Source organism: Ambystoma mexicanum, chromosome 9 (genome assembly GCF_040938575.1).
Source record: "Ambystoma mexicanum isolate Mex_15411 chromosome 9, UKY_AmexF1_1, whole genome shotgun sequence".
Classification (NCBI taxonomy): domain Eukaryota; kingdom Metazoa; phylum Chordata; class Amphibia; order Caudata; family Ambystomatidae; genus Ambystoma; species Ambystoma mexicanum.
The window spans coordinates 186,978,849-186,996,851 of NC_090931.1; the positions used below are offsets into that span (position 1 = coordinate 186,978,849).

Consider the following 18,003-nt stretch of genomic DNA (forward strand, 5'->3'; position numbering starts at 1 on the left):
GGGTGTTACAGACATTGACCTGTGTGCTGGGCAGGGGATTACAGAAATTGACATGTGAGCTGTGCAGGGGATTACAGACATTGACCTGTGTGCTGGGCAGGGGATTGCAGACATTGACCTGTGAGCTGGCAGGGGATTACAGACATTGACCTGTGTGCTGTGCAGGGGATTACAGACATTGACCTGTGTGCTGGGCAGGGGATTACAGACATTGAGCTGGCAGGGTGTTACAGACATTGACCTGTGTGATGGGCAGGGGATTACAGACATTGACCTGTGAGCTGGGCAGGGGATTACAGACATTGACCTGTGAGCTGGGCAGGGGGTTACAGACATTGACCTGTATGCTGGGCAGGGTGTTACAGACATTGACCTGTGAGCTGGGTAGGGGATTACAGACATTTACCTGTGTGCTGGGCAGGGTGTTACACAGAACTATGAATCGCATGGGGCAGTATAGACACGGGCCACTGAGCTGGATAGGGCCTTGGGGACAGTCACCCCTGAGCTGGGGGAGGACATTACAGAGACAGCCTGTGCGCTGGGGAAGGGGGAACTACAGGCACCTGTGAGATAGGCCTTCCAGAAACAGGCCTGTTCATTGGGCAAGGAATTACATTAATTGGTATGGACCTTGAAGACAGCGACCCATGTGTTGGACATCAAGGTACAGAGATAGGCCTCTGCTCTATGCAAGACATTACAGAGACAGGCCTGTGCGCTCGGGAGGGCAATACATATAGAGGCAGAAGCCTGTTGGATTGGTAGGGAGTTACAAAGGCCTGTGATCTGACAGGGCATTAGAGAGACAGGGCTTTTTTTGCCAGGCAGGGCATTAGAGATAAGAGGCAGAGGCTGTTAGAAGGGCAGGGGGGTTGCAAAGAAAGGCCTGCAATCAGGGTAGGGCATTACAGAGACAGGTCCCTGTGCCATGTGGGCGTTCCAGACACAGAGAGTGGACTGTTTCCATGCTTTTTTGAACTCACCAAAACATTGATGGCATTCGCTAAACATACCCCAATGCTCCAACCACAAGGTACAAAACCAGGTTATTTTGAAATACATTCCAGATATGGAAAAGCGTGGAAAGATGTAATTGTGGGCTAAAGCACAAGGCAGAGAGCGCACATGCCCAATCCTGATGGAAGTCGCCCGAGGCAATCCTAAGAGCGAGAAGAGGGGTGTCAGAATATAACACACTGATGATCCCTTAGGAGAGTGAAACACATATGTGGTTGGCTGCATCCCCGAGAGCTGTCTGCAGTGGGTGGATACATGCATGAATAAAATAGCACTGCCCTATAAGACAAAGACCATTTCCTGGCTTTTGAGCTAAATTGCCAACTCGCAGTACATTGCAGAGGGACTCTGGCCTGGATCTGGACTTCCAGGGACGGCCACTGGGTGGCGCGGTGGCATGTGTGGCTTGTTAGCTCAAAGGGCCACTTCTATTCCCATAGGAGACCTTGGAAAGCTTCAGGATCCCTGGGTGGCGCGGTGGCATGTGTGGCTTGTTAACTCAAAGGGCCACTTCTATTCCCATAAGAGACCTTGGAAAGCTTCAGGATCCCTGGGTGGAGCGGTGGCATGTGTGGCTTGTTAACTCAAAGGGCCACTTCTATTCCCATAAGAGACCTTGGAAAGCTTCAGGATCCCTGGGTGGCGCGGTGGCATGTGTGGCTTGTTAACTCAAAGGGCCACTTCTATTCCCAGAAGAGACCTTGGAAAGCTTCAGGATCCCTGGGTGGCGCGGTGGCATGTGTGGCTTGTTAGCTCAAAGGGCCACTTCTATTTCCATAAGAGACCTTGGAAAGCTTCAGGATCCCTGGGTGGCGCGGTGGCATGTGTGGCTTGTTAACTCAAAGGGCCACTTCTATTCCCATAAGAGACCTTGGAAAGCTTCAGTATTCCTGGGTGGCGCGGTGGTATGTGTGGCTTGTTAGCTCAAAGGGCCACTTCTATTTCCATAAGAGACCTTGGAAAGCTTCAGGATCCCTGGGTGGCGCGGTGGCATGTGTGGCTTGTTAGCTCAAAGGGCCACTTCTATTTCCATAAGAGACCTTGGAAAGCTTCAGGATCCCTGGGTGGCGCGGTGGCATGTGTGGCTTGTTAACTCAAAGGGCCACTTCTATTCCCATAAGAGACCTTGGAAAGCTTCAGGATCCCTGGGTGGCGCGGTGGCATGTGTGGCTTGTTAACTCAAAGGGCCACTTCTATTCCCATAAGAGACCTTGGAAAGCTTCAGGATCCCTGGGTGGCGCGGTGGCATGTGTGGCTTGTTAGCTCAAAGGGCCACTTCTATTCCCATAAGAGACCTTGGAAAGCTTCAGGATCCCTGGGTGGCGCGGTGGCATGTGTGGCTTGTTAACTCAAAGGGCCACTTCTATTCCCATAAGAGACCTTGGAAAGCTTCAGTATCCCTGGGTGGCGCGGTGGCATGTGTGGCTTGTTAGCTCAAAGGGCCACTTCTATTTCCATAAGAGACCTTGGAAAGCTTCAGGATCCCTGGGTGGCGCGGTGGCATGTGTGGCTTGTTAACTCAAAGGGCCACTTCTATTCCCATAAGAGACCTTGGAAAGCTTCAGGATCCCTGGGTGGCGCAGTGGCATGTGTGGCTTGTTAGCTTAAAGGGCCACTTCTATTCCCCTAAGAGACCTTGGAAAGCTTCAGGATCTGGGCTTTTGGGTGCTTTGCTAGTTCAGTGAAGTGGGGGTGTGATGTGAGAAGATTTGGTGCCTCTTCGTGGAGGTTCTACATTGTAAGGGGCTACAAAAAGAGATACCTCAGCATTGCCCCCACCACCCCACCACCCTACTCCCCCAGCCTCAGATCACTCTCGCCCCTCCAGTGGTAGAAATGCCTTCTCCCCACTACATCCCAGGCCAGGTACCCCTCACATACTAACACCCACTGAACTTAGCAGGTATATCACGCTTATCGATGAAATGTATGACAGCCCAAACATTACCATTCGGGTATACAAACTTTACTGTAAGGTAGTATGACAGCCATTCCCACAATGCACTGCTGCACACACAGATGAAAACGGAGGACATTTGGTTCGTGGCAAGAGTTCCTGCCCCTCGATGCCCACAGGAGAGATGCCCACAGGAGAGGTCTCAGTACTGCGGCTTCAGGCCATCGTACACTTCCCGCTGCCCTTTTCTGATTGGCTGTTTGGAGATAAAAGTAACAATCACTACCCATTCCAGTGAGTGGCACAACCCTCTGTGAGTACTCACAACTCTCAAGGTGAGCAGACACACATCCTGGCGATAGAGATCTCTGTTCTGGTCTCTGGCCAACTGGCACCATGGGGCTGGGCAGGACCTTGTGCAAGCGTCAAGAAGGAGCAGTCCTGGCATAGCTTGGGGATAAAGTGTTGGCTCGTCGTCATGGGCATGCTTGGCCAGCAAGAACTGGGAGGTGGTGATACTGCGGATGGGTAAGAGCAGGGCAGCTGTGGCACTGTCCACATCCCGTAACCAAAAAGTGGCTGGCTAGTCGGAGCCACACGAGTAGGCAAGTCGTGGGCGGTCATGGCAGTGCAGGGTGGTGTACGAGATTGCTACTGGTGTGCAGACTTTCCATTGAAAAATGTTTCATCGAGGGTCTTTCCATCGAATTTTTTCCAATGAAAAAATGTGCATCAAATTCATATATTTGCATTTCTTTGTGGGGTAAAAGGTTAATTTTGTATTTTGTCTGGGGTGTGTATTTAATGGATAAAAACTCGATTTGGGGCCGGGAGGGCGGTTATCACCCCCCCTCCCCAGCCCCCCCAAGTGTATTCGATGCACATTATTTCGTTGGAAACAATTTGATGGTACTTACCTTCGATGGAAAAAATGCGATGGGTACTGGCTCCTGCAAAGAGATTTCCTCCACCTTGGCATTGCCAGGCGGAGGAAAGGGATGCTTCTGCTACAGCTCAGAGGGCATGAGAGGGGACAGTTGGGGCACTATCGCTCAGTCTACTTCCTTCTTAATGGGCAGAACTCTAACCAGTGTGTGTGTCAACGCCCTGATGCCTGTCGGCCCGTAATTCATACATAAATAAATAAAGGCACTACCCTCGAGGGCAGATGCTGGGGCCTCTCACACTCCAAGGGGCCTGGCTCCTAAACCCCGAGGCAATGTAGCACTTTCTGCTGTGGGCTTTGATGTGTATTTATGCACTGGGGATTTTAAAGCCTGAGGGTACAGAAAAGGTAGGGTGGTACAAGAGTCAATAAGGGCGGGACAGGGACAGGGACTGCCAGCGTGCTCCGGGTGGGGCATTGTGTGAGGCTACAATCTGCATTTGACCAGGGGCCTCACTATAGCAACTTTGCAACAGTGCAAGTGCAACTTTGCACGGTTTTAGCACTAAGTCAAAATTATCCTAGTGCAAAAAACACATTCTTTGAAGGCATTTTTGGACCAGGGTAAAGTTGACCTTACTGCAATACCGCACAAAGGCAAATATTGCCCGGGTGCAAGAATGCATGGAAACAATGCACTTCTTGCACTAGAGCAAGCTAGTGCGAGTACAGCACACATCTGCTCTTGCACCAGTGCAACGTTTCTGTAACATGGCCCAGGTGTTCTATGAAGGGAAGAGTATTCTGTTCTTTCCTGATATTCAGGAGTAATAAGGACAGTCTGAGGTCCAGAAGGGGACGGGTATGCCATGTTGAAGATGGGGGAAGCCAATTGGATGTGCACAGAGTAGGAATGCCAGTCCGATGTGCAGAAAGGGGGAAGGCCTGCATGCGGGTGCAGAAAGGGGAAGGCCAGTCAAATGTACAGTGAGGGGGAAGGGCAGCCTATTGTGAAGATAAGGGAAGGGTCATCTGATGTGCAGACGGGCGGGAGGCCAGTTTGATTTGCAGAAAGCAGGAAGGCCAGTCTGATGGGAAGATAGAGGGAAGGGCAGTCACAAATGCAGAAAGGAGGCGTTCCAGGCAGGTGTACTAACACGGGGAAGGCCAGTCTGAGCGGAAGAAGTTGCAGAAGGAGAAAGGCCAGCTTAAAGTTAAGGGGGAGGTGGAGGTGGAGGGGTGATAAATAGGTCTGGTGTGATAGTCTCACACACAGAAGATGTGCTTTTCACTCCGTTGGCGAAAACATAGACACTCATTCTGACGTAGGAAAGAAGAGCATCTCACCCTCACGTAACACAGATTAGCATCTCACCGTGACACAGGGAACAACAGCATATCCCACGCAAATAGGTAAACCTAGCATCTCACGCGGGGAGGAAGAGCATTGCACTTTCACATACACAGGGAAAACGATAATCACACTTCCACCCCGGGAGGAAGAACATCTCATGCTCATACAGGGAAGAACAGCATCTCGCTCACGCACAAGGAAGAAGGGCATCTCCCACTCACACAGGAAAGAACAGCATCCCCCTCTCACACAGGGAAGAGCAGCATATCACTCTCACACAGGGACGAGCAGCATATCACTGTCACACAGGGACGAGCAGGATATCACTCTCACACAGGGACGAGCAGGATATCACTCTCACACAGGGAAGAGCAGCATATCGCTCTCACACAGAGACGAGCAGGATATCACTCTCACACAGGGAAGAACAGCATCTCGCTCATGCACAAGGAAGAAGGGCATCTCCCACTCACACAGGAAAGAACAGCATCCCCCTCTCACACAGGGAAGAGCAGCATATCACTCTCACACAGGGACGAGCAGGATATCACTCTCACACAGAGACGAGCAGGATATCACTCTCACACAGGGAAGAACAGCATCTCGCTCATGCACAAGGAAGAAGGGCATCTCCCACTCACACAGGAAAGAACAGCATCTCCCTCTCACACAGGGAAGAAAGCATCTCCCTCTCACACAGGGAAGAGCAACATATCACTCTCACACAGGGACGAGCAGGATATCACTCTCACACAGGGAAGAACAGCATCTCGCTCTCACACAGGGAAGAACAGCATCTCGCTCTCACACAGGGAAGAGCAGCATATCGCTCTCACACAGAGACGAGCAGGATATCACTCTCACACAGGGACGAGCAGGATATCACTCTCACTCAGGGACGAGCAGGATATCACTCTCACACAGGGAAGAACAGCATCTCGCTCACGCACAAGAAAGAACAGCATCCCCCTCTCACACAGGGAAGAGCAACATATCACTCTCACACAGGGACGAGCAGGATATCACTCTCACACAGGGACGAGCAGGATATCACTCTCACACAGGGAAGAACAGCATCTCGCTCATGCACAAGGAAGAAGGGCATCTCCCACTCACACAGGAAAGAAGAGCATCCCCCTCTCACACAGGGAAGAGCAGCATATCACTCTCACACAGGGATGAGCAGGATATGACTCTCACACAGGGAAGAACAGCATCTCGCTCTCACACAGGGAAGAGCAGCATATCGCTCTCACACAGAGACGAGCAGGATATCACTCTCACACAGGGACGAGCAGGATATCACTCTCACACAGGGACGAGCAGGATATCACTCTCACACAGGGAAGAACAGCATCTCGCTCACGCACAAGGAAGAAGGGCATCTCCCACTCACACAGGAAAGAACAGCATCCCCCTCTCACACAGGGAAGAGCAACATATCACTCTCACACAGGGACGAGCAGGATATCACTCTCACACAGGGACGAGCAGGATATCACTCTCACACAGGGAAGAACAGCATCTCGCTCATGCACAAGGAAGAAGGGCATCTCCCACTCACACGGGAAAGAAGAGCATCCCCCTCTCACACAGGGAAGAGCAACATATCACTCTCACACAGGGACGAGCAGGATATCACTCTCACACAGGGACGAGCAGGATATCACTCTCACACAGGGAAGAACAGCATCTCGCTCATGCACAAGGAAGAAGGTCATCTCCCACTCACACAGGAAAGAAGAGCATCCCCCTCTCACACAGGGAAGAGCAGCATATCACTCTCACACAGGGACGAGCAGGATACCACTCTCACACAGGGAAGAACAGCATCTCGCTCTCACACAGGGAAGAGCAGCATATCGCTCTCACACAGAGACGAGCAGGATATCACTCTCACACAGGGACGAGCAGGTTATCACTCTCACACAGGGAAGAACAGCATCTCGCTCACGCACAAGGAAGAAGGGCATCTCCCACTCACACAGGAAAGAACAGCATCCCCCTCTCACACAGGGAAGAGCAAAATATCACTCTCACACAGGGACGAGCAGTATATCACTCTCACACAGGGACGAGCAGGATATCACTCTCACACAGGGAAGAACAGCATCTCGCTCATGCACAAGGAAGAAGGGCATCTCCCACTCACACAGGAAAGAAGAGCATCCCCCTCTCACACAGGGAAGAGCAGCATATCACTCTCACACAGGGACGAGCAGGATACCACTCTCACACAGGGAAGAACAGCATCTCGCTCTCACACAGGGAAGAGCAGCATATCGCTCTCACACAGAGACGAGCAGGATATCACTCTCACACAGGGACGAGCAGGATATCACTCTCACACAGGGAAGAACAGCATCTCGCTCACGCACAAGGAAGAAGGGCATCTCCCACTCACACAGGAAAGAACAGCATCCCCCTCTCACACAGGGAAGAGCAACATATCACTCTCACACAGGGACGAGCAGGATATCACTCTCACACAGGGACGAGCAGGATATCACTCTCACACAGGGAAGAACAGCATCTCGCTCATGCACAAGGAAGAAGGGCATCTCCCACTCACACAGGAAAGAAGAGCATCCCCCTCTCACACAGGGAAGAGCAGCATATCACTCTCACACAGGGACGAGCAGGATATCACTCTCACACAGGGAAGAACAGCATCTCGCTCTCACACAGGGAAGAGCAGCATATCGCTCTCACACAGAGACGAGCAGGATATCACTCTCACACAGGGACGAGCAGGATATCACTCTCACACAGGGAAGAACAGCATCTCGCTCATGCATAAGGAAGAAGGGCATCTCCCACTCACACAGGAAAGAACAGCATCTCCCTCTCACACAGGGAAGAGCAGCATTTCGCTCTCACACAGGGAAGATCAGCAGCTCCCTCTCACACAGGGAAGAGCCGCATCTCACTCTAACACAGGAAAGAACTGCATATCGCTCTCACACAAGGACGAGCAGGATATCACTCTCACACAGGGAAGATCAGCATCTCCATCTCACACAGGGAAGAGCCGCATCTCACTCTAACACAGGGAAGAACAGCATCTCGCTCTCACACAGGGAAGAACAGCATCTCGCTCTCACACAGGGAAGAACAGCATCTCGCTCTCACACAGGAAAGAACAGCATCTCGCTCTCACACAGGGAAGAACAGCATCTCTCTCTCACACAGGGAAGAGCCGCATCTCACTCTAACACAGGGAAGAACAGCATATCGCTCTCACACAGGGACGAGCAGGATATCACTCTCACACAGGGAAGAACAGCATCTCGCTCTCACACAGGCAATAACAGGATCTCGCTCTCACAGAGGGAAGAACAGCATATTACTTTCATGCAGGGAACAAGAGCGTCTCATGCTCACGCAGGGAAAAGAGCATTGTCCTATCACACAGGGAAGGAAACATCTCATTTCCTCCACACAGGGAAGAAGACCATCACACTCTTACACTGGCAGGGACAACATCTCACTTTCAAACAAGGAAGACTAGCACCTCACTCTCACACAGTAAAGAAGAGCATCTCACGCTCACACAGGAAAGAACAGCACCTCACTCTCACACAGTAAAGAAGAGCATCTCACGCTCACAGAGGGAAGAAGAGCATCGCACGCTCACACAGGAAAGAACAGCATTTCACTCTCTCACAGGGAAGAACAGCATCTCGACCTCACAAAGGAAAGAACAACATCTCACTCTCAGACAGGGAAGAACAGCATCTCGTTCTCACAGAGGGAAGAACATCATCTCGCTCTCACAGAGGAAAGAACAGCATCTCGCTCTCACACAGGAAAGAACAACATCTCCCTCTCACACAGGGAAGAGCAGCATCTCACTCTTACACAGGAAAGAACGGCATATCGCTCTCAAACAGGGATGAGCAGGATATCACTCACACACAGGGAAGAACAGCATCTCGCTCTCACACAGGGAAGAACAGCATCTCGCTCACACACAAGGAAGAAGGGCATGTCACTCTCACACAGAAAAGATCAGCACCTCCCTCTCACACAGGGAAGAGCAGCATCTCACTCTAACACAGGAAAGAACAGCATATCACTCTCACACAGGGATGAGCAGGATATCACTCTCACACAGGCAAGAACAGCATCTCGCTCTCACAGAGGTAAGAACAGCATATTACTTTCATGCAGGGAACGAGAGCGTCTCATGCTCACACAGGGAAAAGAGCATTGTCCTATCACACAGGGAAGGAAACATCTCATTTCCTCCACACAGGGAAGAAGACCATCACTCTCTTACACTGGGAGGGACAACATCTCACTTTCAAACAAGGAAGACTAGCACCTCACTCTCACACAGTACAGAAGAGCATCTCACGCTCACACAGGAAACAACAGCACCTCACTCTCACACAGTAAAGAAGAGCATCTCACGCTCACAGAGGGAAGAAGAGCATCTCACTCTCTCACAGGGAAGAACAGCATCTCGATCTCACAAAGGAAAGAACAACATCTCACTCAGGGAAGAACAGCAGCTCATTCTCACAGAGGGAAGAACAGCATCTCGCTCTCACACAGGGAAGAACAGCATCTCGCTCTCACACAGGAAAGAACAGCATCTCACTCTCACACAGGAAGGAACAGCATCTCGATCTCACAAAGGGAAGAACAGCATCTCGATCTCACACAGGGAAGAGCAGCATCTCGCTCTCACACAGGAAAGGACAGCATCTCCCTCTCACACATGGAAGATCAGCATCTCGCTCTCACACAGGAAAGAACAGCATATCGCTCTCACACAGGGACGAGCAGAATATCACTCTCACACAAGGAAGAACAGCATCTTGCTCTCACACAGGGAAGAACAGCATCCTGCTCTCACAGAGGGAAGAACAGCATCTCGCTCTCACACGGGGAAGAAGAGCATCTCGCTCTCACAGAGGGATGAACAGCATCTCACTCTCACACAGGAAAGCGCATCTCGCTCTTTCTGTCAGGGAAAAAGACAGACATTCTCAACCTGACAGAGTGGTCAGAGGCCCTTACCTCATAGTCTGGGTTTGGGACAGGCGGTGGACGCTCCTTGTTGTAATCTGCAACACAAATGTAGAGGATAGCAGAGTATGAGTACACCTTTACCACAGATACAGCATGCCCACTCACCACACTACACCCCCCCCCACACACATTGTGATGGAAAGGGAGGAGGGCGCCCCATCTGTCTGGCCTCCGTGCTATGCCATGGACCTGCACCGCGAAAGTTCTCACACCCCAGGACACGATTCCTGCGTACCCCTGGAAATCCAGCAGTTGCATGGTGCCAATGGAACTGTGTGATAGCGGGCACTGCAACAAAGCGCCCCATCTTGCTCTGAGGGTTAGGGATGTGATGACCACAGGGGAAGGGCCTGGCCATCTGGTGCATGAGCACACACGTGGTGCCTGGCAGCCGTGGGCTTCAGATTCCAGTGGGTGAAGCCAGGGGAGGGAGCGGAGCCGCAGGGCCCGTGTGTGGAATGCAGGTAGTGTCAGCTCCCCTCTGGCCGCCTGCCCCGTGAGAGGGCTACGCTTGACTGAGTGGTTGGGAGTTTGCAGAGAGCGGCGGTACTAGAGCAGTAGCACTCAGCAGCTAAGAAGAAGATTTCTTTGGAGGTGGTTGGAGGAGAGGGGAGTGCTGGGTGAGGGTAGGAGGAGTTACATTGGAAAAGAGCAGAGAGGTTGGTTTGGGAGAAGAGAAACCCACAAGACTGTGGAGAGAGTAACAGGAGGTTGAGAAGAGAGAGAACCCCAGAATACTGGGAGAGGAGAACCCCAGAAGCCTGGGGAGGTTGAGTACCAGGAGGCTGGGAAGCAAAAGACCCAGGAGGCTGGGGAAAAGGACCAGTCGGTTGGGAGAAGAGAACCACAGAAGAATGGTGAGGGAGAGACCCTGGAAGTTTGAAAGAGAGGAGGAAAGAGATTCAGGAGGTTGGAAAGACTTTTAGCGAGAAGGCTGAGAGTCGAGAGCATCGAGAGTCGAACAACAGAATATGGAGGAGGAGGTAGACAAAGGGGAGAAGCGTTGAAAGACCCAGTGAAGAGGGAAAGAGAAGAGAAGTACTTCAAGAACAGGAAGACGTGATAAGAGAATATGAACCAGAAGCCCATTAGTGGGTGGTGGTTAGAGAGCTGAGAGACCCATTTGAAGTGTAGGAGGGAGGAAAGAGGAGAGAGAGGTGATCATGAAATGGTCGACTTTCTAAGCCAATTCAAATTAGGCACACTAAAGCAGCACTTCAGCCCCCTCAAGCAAACAGCCAAGTTTAGTGGGTCATTGGATTCATGAAAGGGGCACTACAACAAGCTCCAGCATCCAAAGAGGAAGGGCACAGAGGAGCGTTATCAGGAGCTGTAGCACATTCCTCGCAACCAATTCCATAAAAGGAGTCAGTCCCTTTCACTTCATCATGAATCGCAGAGCACACCTGGCCCTAATTCCACAGTGGCTCCCCACTCACTTGCAAGATGTCCAACACATTAAATAGAAAGTCAAGAAATAAAGAATGTGAAAGTGCCTACAACGGTTGTGTGAAGAGTCAGTAATGAGAGGAGGACACAAAGTTGTAATGTTCTCAACATTAGCCATATTTATTAAAAAATAAAATGGGGTTGGAAAAAGGCCTACCTTGCCCTAACCACAAGAGGATGTCCTTACCTATGAAACCAAAACTAAAGCAAAGTGACCTTGTGTACAAAATACATCTGAACCTCACACTAACATTCAAAATAAGAAAAAGGTACAATAGAATTTCTGTTTTCACTGAAACCACATTGTGAAAAACGATATACATAGAATTTCAACAAAGCAATTCTTGTCTCCATAGTTTAGCTTCCCTTCCCCTGTTTCAGGAAAAGGTATTTTGAAATGCTTTGTTTCATCAAAGTTCTAATAAAGGTAATGAAAATATCTCTTTCACTGATGTGCTCTTTAAGATGACAAATCAACTGTTCTTTCTACCATATAGTTTGAAATATATTAGAGAAACGTCTTTCACAGTCTTTAGATGGCAGAGCAAATATTCCTTCGACAATACAGTTTGAAGTATGAAGAAAGAAAGTCTTTTCTTGTTTTTAGTATGGCAAAGTAAAATGTTAAACTTTTAACAAAGGCTTGACATAATAAAGTTATTTTTCAACAACACGTTGGATTTCCTGGTGTACTCCTCTACCAGGAACTCCTCTACTGAAATATCCAATTTCAACAAAAGTTTAATTAATATAACAAAAACTCCTTTTCAACACAACATTGAATTTTCCTGGTATAGTCCCCTGCGAGGAATATTCACCCTTTGGCTCACTCGGATACCCTGGTATCTTTCCTGCCAGGTATCTTTCTAAAGCGTTTCAACTGAAACTCCAACTGAAACTCTGGATATCCTGGTTTACTCTCCTGCCAGGAATAGCCCCCTTTCTATCTACACTGATCCCCATGTGCACTCTCCTGCAGGTATCTTTCCAAAAAGGTTCACTACCTGAAGCACTTATCGGGTCTCTCCACAACATTAATATTTCTCTTAAACAGCACACAATTGTACTTCCTTGGTGCTATAACTCTGTTGATTTCTGTTATGACTTGCACCAATTTCCCCAATGACGTTATCCCCTATATGAGGATCTGTTCAAGCTTCTTCTGTCAACCTTTCTTACAATGTCTCTTGATTCTTGGCAATGCTTGTTCCAGGCATCCCCCAACTGACATCTCCTGTCAGGAGGATTGTACAACTATTGCCTGCTTTCAACACCTTCAGTGGTAGGTTCACCCTCCCACTTCCGCATCTTGACCATTCTCTGAGCTAAATTCTGCATGGATCCATTGATGCACCACCTGCTGGTATATTAAGTGCCTTAAGCAAAACCAAAAAGTTATGACTTGAAGGTTTGGAATCAATCTTAACCACGGGCACAGCTCTTGGCGACCCTCCAGGCTATCGTTTTTCAGCCTGCCAAGCCATCACAGAAGGGGAAAGACCATATGCAAATCTGACTGGGCCCCACCACAAAAGGGGCAGTACAGCCTGAACTGCTAGGTCACATCCCTTCTGCAAAAGACCACAGGCCTGTTTTTCTGCCTCATTGGGCATCATCATTGAGGAGTAGCTTGGGTCTCTAGGTCCAGCAGGCTCGAGACTCACGTCTGGACATACCCATCCCATTCACGGAAACTCTAGCAAAGCCAAAAAGTGCCTGCATCCCAGACTTTTCCCATCAGGTTCCAGTTTCCCCATCCTTTGCAGGAAACTCCTGTGGTTAATCCACCTGGATCATTTGATGGCAGGGTTCAGTTGGGATCATGTTTATCGTATGGCGGTCACAATGGGTGCAGTCTTCAAGGGATGTGGGGGTCAACTTGGGATCATGGTAGTCTCAGGGTCATTGGTCTGTGTCAGCATGATCATCGAGCTGGCAGTAGCTGTGGTCAATCCTGGTGGACACAAGAATTTTCTTTCAGGTCCTAGGATGAGATGCGGTTTCGGTTTGCACTGACAATATGGTGATAATGTCACGCATAAACCACAGGGGGATTATAACTAATTTCCTTGCTGAGATTTGGCAGCAGATCCTAGAATGAGTCGAGTCTTCCCTTCAGTCTGTGGCTCCCCTGGCTTAGGGGATAAAGGCCCTTTCCCTTCCTCTGACATTGCCCCTTCTCTTTGCTTTCTCTTCTCCCGCTCTCCTCTACAGGGCCCACTTGAGGATTAATGGAAAGGGTTGAAATGGAATTGGAATGTGTGGATTCCTCTCCTTTGTAAAGGTTGAATTTATCAATAGCCATGCTAGGCATATGCCTATGGACAGCCAAGCTGAAGGGTCTTTTGTAGGTTCCAACTGCAGCTCCAGATCCCAATGCATAAGGTTCTGCAGGAGCTAATGCACCCTGCGGACCACCATGAGCACCCGGACTGCAACTGCTTCTCACCCAGTTACATTCACAGTACCCCGGGGGAAAGGGGAAGTAGACAAAATAATTACCTCCAGATTCTCTCTCTATGTATTATCCCTCATGGGGATATGAAAAAACAAACAAGAAAGAGTGACCAATGTGTGAGCTTCTTCACCCAACACCTCACCACGAACACCCCTCCCAGGAGGCTCTCTCTATGTGGTCACTTCTGCTAATTACCCAGATGTGGGGCGTGAAGCGTCTTCGGGAGTTGCTTGAATAAACATAGGCAGAAGAGGAAAGTCTCAAAGCCTGTGCTTAAAGTGCTAGGCAGCCTCTGCATACAGGCTTCATAATAGTCAGTTGCCCACTGAGATTGATATCCTTAATGCGAATGCCTCCTTTGACCTAGACAGCCTGCCAAGCATTATTCAACAACCTTACCTCTAATGTAATCCTTATATTGCAATACAGTGGCCAATTTACCAATTCACTACATACAAGGGTGACACTCATTCTCTCTTCTCCACCCAAGGGCAGCCTAGTGTGGATGAGATCCTCTGTCAAACTCTCCTTTTCTGTGTCCCAAGCACTCATTGTGCAGAGAGACCATTCCTGGCTCTACAACCTCTGCCAGAGGGCTCAGCATTACCAGAACCCCTTCTCCTGCTATCAGCAGGCAGGAGCCCAATGGATTATCTGGATAGCAGCCGCCACAACTACCAGGAACTCTTGAGCAAATCTCAGGACCATCACACATCCACAACAAGACCGGATGTAATATCATTTGCGCACCAGTAACTACCTCCATTAAAGTTCTGCTGGCCTGTAGGAAACGCACTCATCCCTTCTTGTGGTTGCATTTTCTTCTTGTCAAAACTCTAAAAAGTATGCATTCATCGCAATAATAACTATCATTCACCCATATATATTTTTTTTATTTCCCTGCATCTTGAGAGATAAGTCAAAGTTTTTGTCAGCCTGACCTTTGCCACTCTTCCCCCCTTTCTGCTCTCCTTGACCCCATTACCTTTTCCCCCCACAGACTACAGTCTGCTGCCTCCAATTGCCTCAACACGGACCTGGCTTGTTGCTTTAAGACCACTAAGACCATCGCGCCTAGAAACACTTGAGTACAGGCGCGTTATAAATGTCATGTCATATCATATCACTATTGTGCTGATGTGTGCAGTACAAAAGACAATTAACAGAACATGGCACACACATACACACACATCTTGTGGCAAATCAAACCTACCTTTTTTAGGGCATAGATGCATATGTCTCAATTACATGATTTCACTAAGACTTGGGTCTAAGATGAGCAGATTGGATGGGTTCTTTCTAGTGCAGCAACGGATCGCGATGGGTTGACCAGAAGGCTCACCTTGGGTTTCTGGCTAGTGAGATTGGACAATGGCCACTGCTCCACAATTCGGGTGCGTTGAAGACTTCACTGCCCCTTTATTTGTTGTAGGAACTGGTTTACTATTTATCGGTAATTACATGCATCGTGGTTGATCTGCTCACCTGCACCTCTAGACTGGTATATTCTGGTGCACCCCAGCTTTCCCTACCCACTCTATTACCTTCCATTTTCTACTGAATTTGGCAGAGCAGTAGAATGTGGTATTCAGAGCTATGGTATATTTGAAACCCTTAAGTGCCAAAGACGAGGTATCTCGTCCTTGGGATTACCTCCCTGTTGCCAAGGACGAGATACCTCGTCCTTGGCACATAAGGGGTTAATGAAGGAGAAAAAGTTAGAAGCATTGAATGGCGAAATACCGAAATCACCAAAAAAGGCCTTGGCACTGGGGGGAAAACCCATGGCACTTACTAAACAATGCCCTTGAGCTCGTTTCGCCCTCTGTTGTCTATATTTGTGAGTATCTGCCATACGTGGACTGGTAAATGAAATAAATAAGGAGGCTTCAGAATGTCTTTGGATTGTTAAAGGCCGATTCATAGTTTCCATTATTAACCATCCAGTTGAATGCTTTCTGCATGATGCTCTTATTCGGAAAACGTGCACGCTCCTCCTACCTCTCGGCCGCCGTCCACCAGCGCTCGCTCCACCGGGCGCAGGGATTCTCTTCCTGCCCTTGGACCAGTAGTACACCAAGATGGAGACCCCGACGGTGACCAAGATGTCGGTGACCAAAATCCCAGCCACGGTCCAGAACCCCAGGTCCACGCAGTGGTGACACACTACAAAGAAAACACTGGAATGAGAAAATAACGAACACGCACAGAGAGTGGCACCGTGCCAAGAACCAATGCCACAAAAAAAGGCGGATTCCTCACCATTTGAACCAGGGGTGAAGTCCTAAAATTAAAGTGGGGGGACTCATTAACAAACGAATGGAATGTGACGTAGCCAGAAATTATCATATCAGGTCAAATATGCACATTTCATTAAATTGGCTTTGCATAACCACCCAAATTGCATAGGATGAATGGCATTTGGTTTTAATAAAATCAACACAAAACCAAGAGAGGATATTTTCTTCTAATAGTGTTTTTGAAAACGTTAAAAGTTGTACATGTTTTAAACTCCAAGAACCAATACAAATGTTTTCCATGGGACATGCAATACCGAAATGGGCCATTTCCACCTTTAGTTGTTTGTTGTTCTTCATCAGGTTACATAGTGCAGTGGTGAAGTGTCCGGCCTGCAAACCTGGCAACATTCAGTGTTGTTTCTCATTTTAGCTTGGGGGACTGAGTGCGCCCTCTGAATGAAGTGGGGGCAGTCCGTCCCCGCGCCTGTACCCTCGACTTGAGCCCTGGTTTGAACACAGATTTTTACAGGGAACTCAGTGAACATCTACCGTGCGAGGGTTCGTGAGCTGTATTTATGTAGAAGGCTGGTACCCAGTCGCAATTTACATGGGGGACTGTGTGAGAGGGGGGCTGCAGAAAGTATCACAGGTACTTCAGATATGCTAATAACAGGTGATTGTATTGTTTTGTTTCTGTGGGAGGGGCACAGGTGAGGGTAGGGACGATGAAGCAAGACATCCCTAAACCAGCAGAGCATCAGTTCTGTAGGCTTTGGTGCTTTGGTGCCTGGTGTTAGGCCGCTTCAATGAATGCCCAATAGGCCAGGGTCACTTACTGCAGGGACTACCCAAGATGGCACACACCGCAGAGAGACCCAAGCCCCCACACAGCGTTGCCAAACCGTATAGAGTGAAAATAACCACCAACTACCAAACTGCAGGTGGGGCCCTATACACACAGGTGTCGCGCACCGCAGGGAAGAGATAGAGAGAGATAGAGGCCTTAACAAACCAACTGTCACGTGTATTAGAGGGAGGTCTTATTGGTTCTCCTACTGCAGACATAGCAAGGGAGAAAACCCCAAATCCATAATGGGAGGCAGGGGAAGAAGAGAGAGAGGGAGGCAGTGCTTTTAGTGGGATGATACATCGAGGGGGGCTCTCACCTGGGGCATGGCCTAAGTGGTGGGCGAGGCCTAAATAGTGGTAAGTTTTAGAGGAATTGGAACACCGTGATATTAAGGTGAACAATGCAGATTTTTTAAAAAGGAAACAAAGGATCTTCAGTTATGTATTCATTCTTAAGAATCCTGTTATTTTATTTTCAATAAAAATTAATCCATGCTGTGCACCTTCATGACAAGCTATTCCAACATCTTTTAAAAATAAAGTTGAATTATTGAAGTTACCAAATAAAACTTTCCTTAAACTAAAAATCAGGTTGAAAAACTGTGGCTGGCCGCAGACAAAGCCGAGTCCTCAGTGGTGAGATGGGGCCTTGTCACAGCAGGATGCTATCTCACTGCAGACATGCTAATGGTCGCCTAACACGCCGCTGATGACCCTGCTTTGTCTGATGCTAGCAGCAGTTAATCACAATCAGACCAGCCCCTGTTATCCATCACTGCATCTTGCAGTATTTGGGGTGAGGGGAAAAAA

The 18,003-nt window shown here is 49.1% G+C and overlaps 1 protein-coding gene across 2 annotated transcripts in view; it reads right to left on the reverse strand.

The window, feature by feature from the left end:
* Positions 1-2,970: 2,970 nt before the first annotated feature.
* CD3E (CD3 epsilon subunit of T-cell receptor complex) overlaps positions 2,971-18,003 on the reverse strand; it is a 128,121-nt gene continuing 113,088 nt past the window's right edge. For both annotated transcript variants that reach the window (XM_069614447.1, XM_069614446.1), the window contains exons 5-7: positions 16,106-16,270; positions 10,186-10,232; positions 2,971-3,173 (exon numbers count right to left, since the gene is read on the reverse strand). In XM_069614447.1, coding sequence (XP_069470548.1) covers positions 3,120-3,173; positions 10,186-10,232; positions 16,106-16,270 — 266 coding nt within the window. In that variant the 3' untranslated portion in view covers positions 2,971-3,119. The remainder of the gene's footprint in view (positions 3,174-10,185; positions 10,233-16,105; positions 16,271-18,003) is intronic.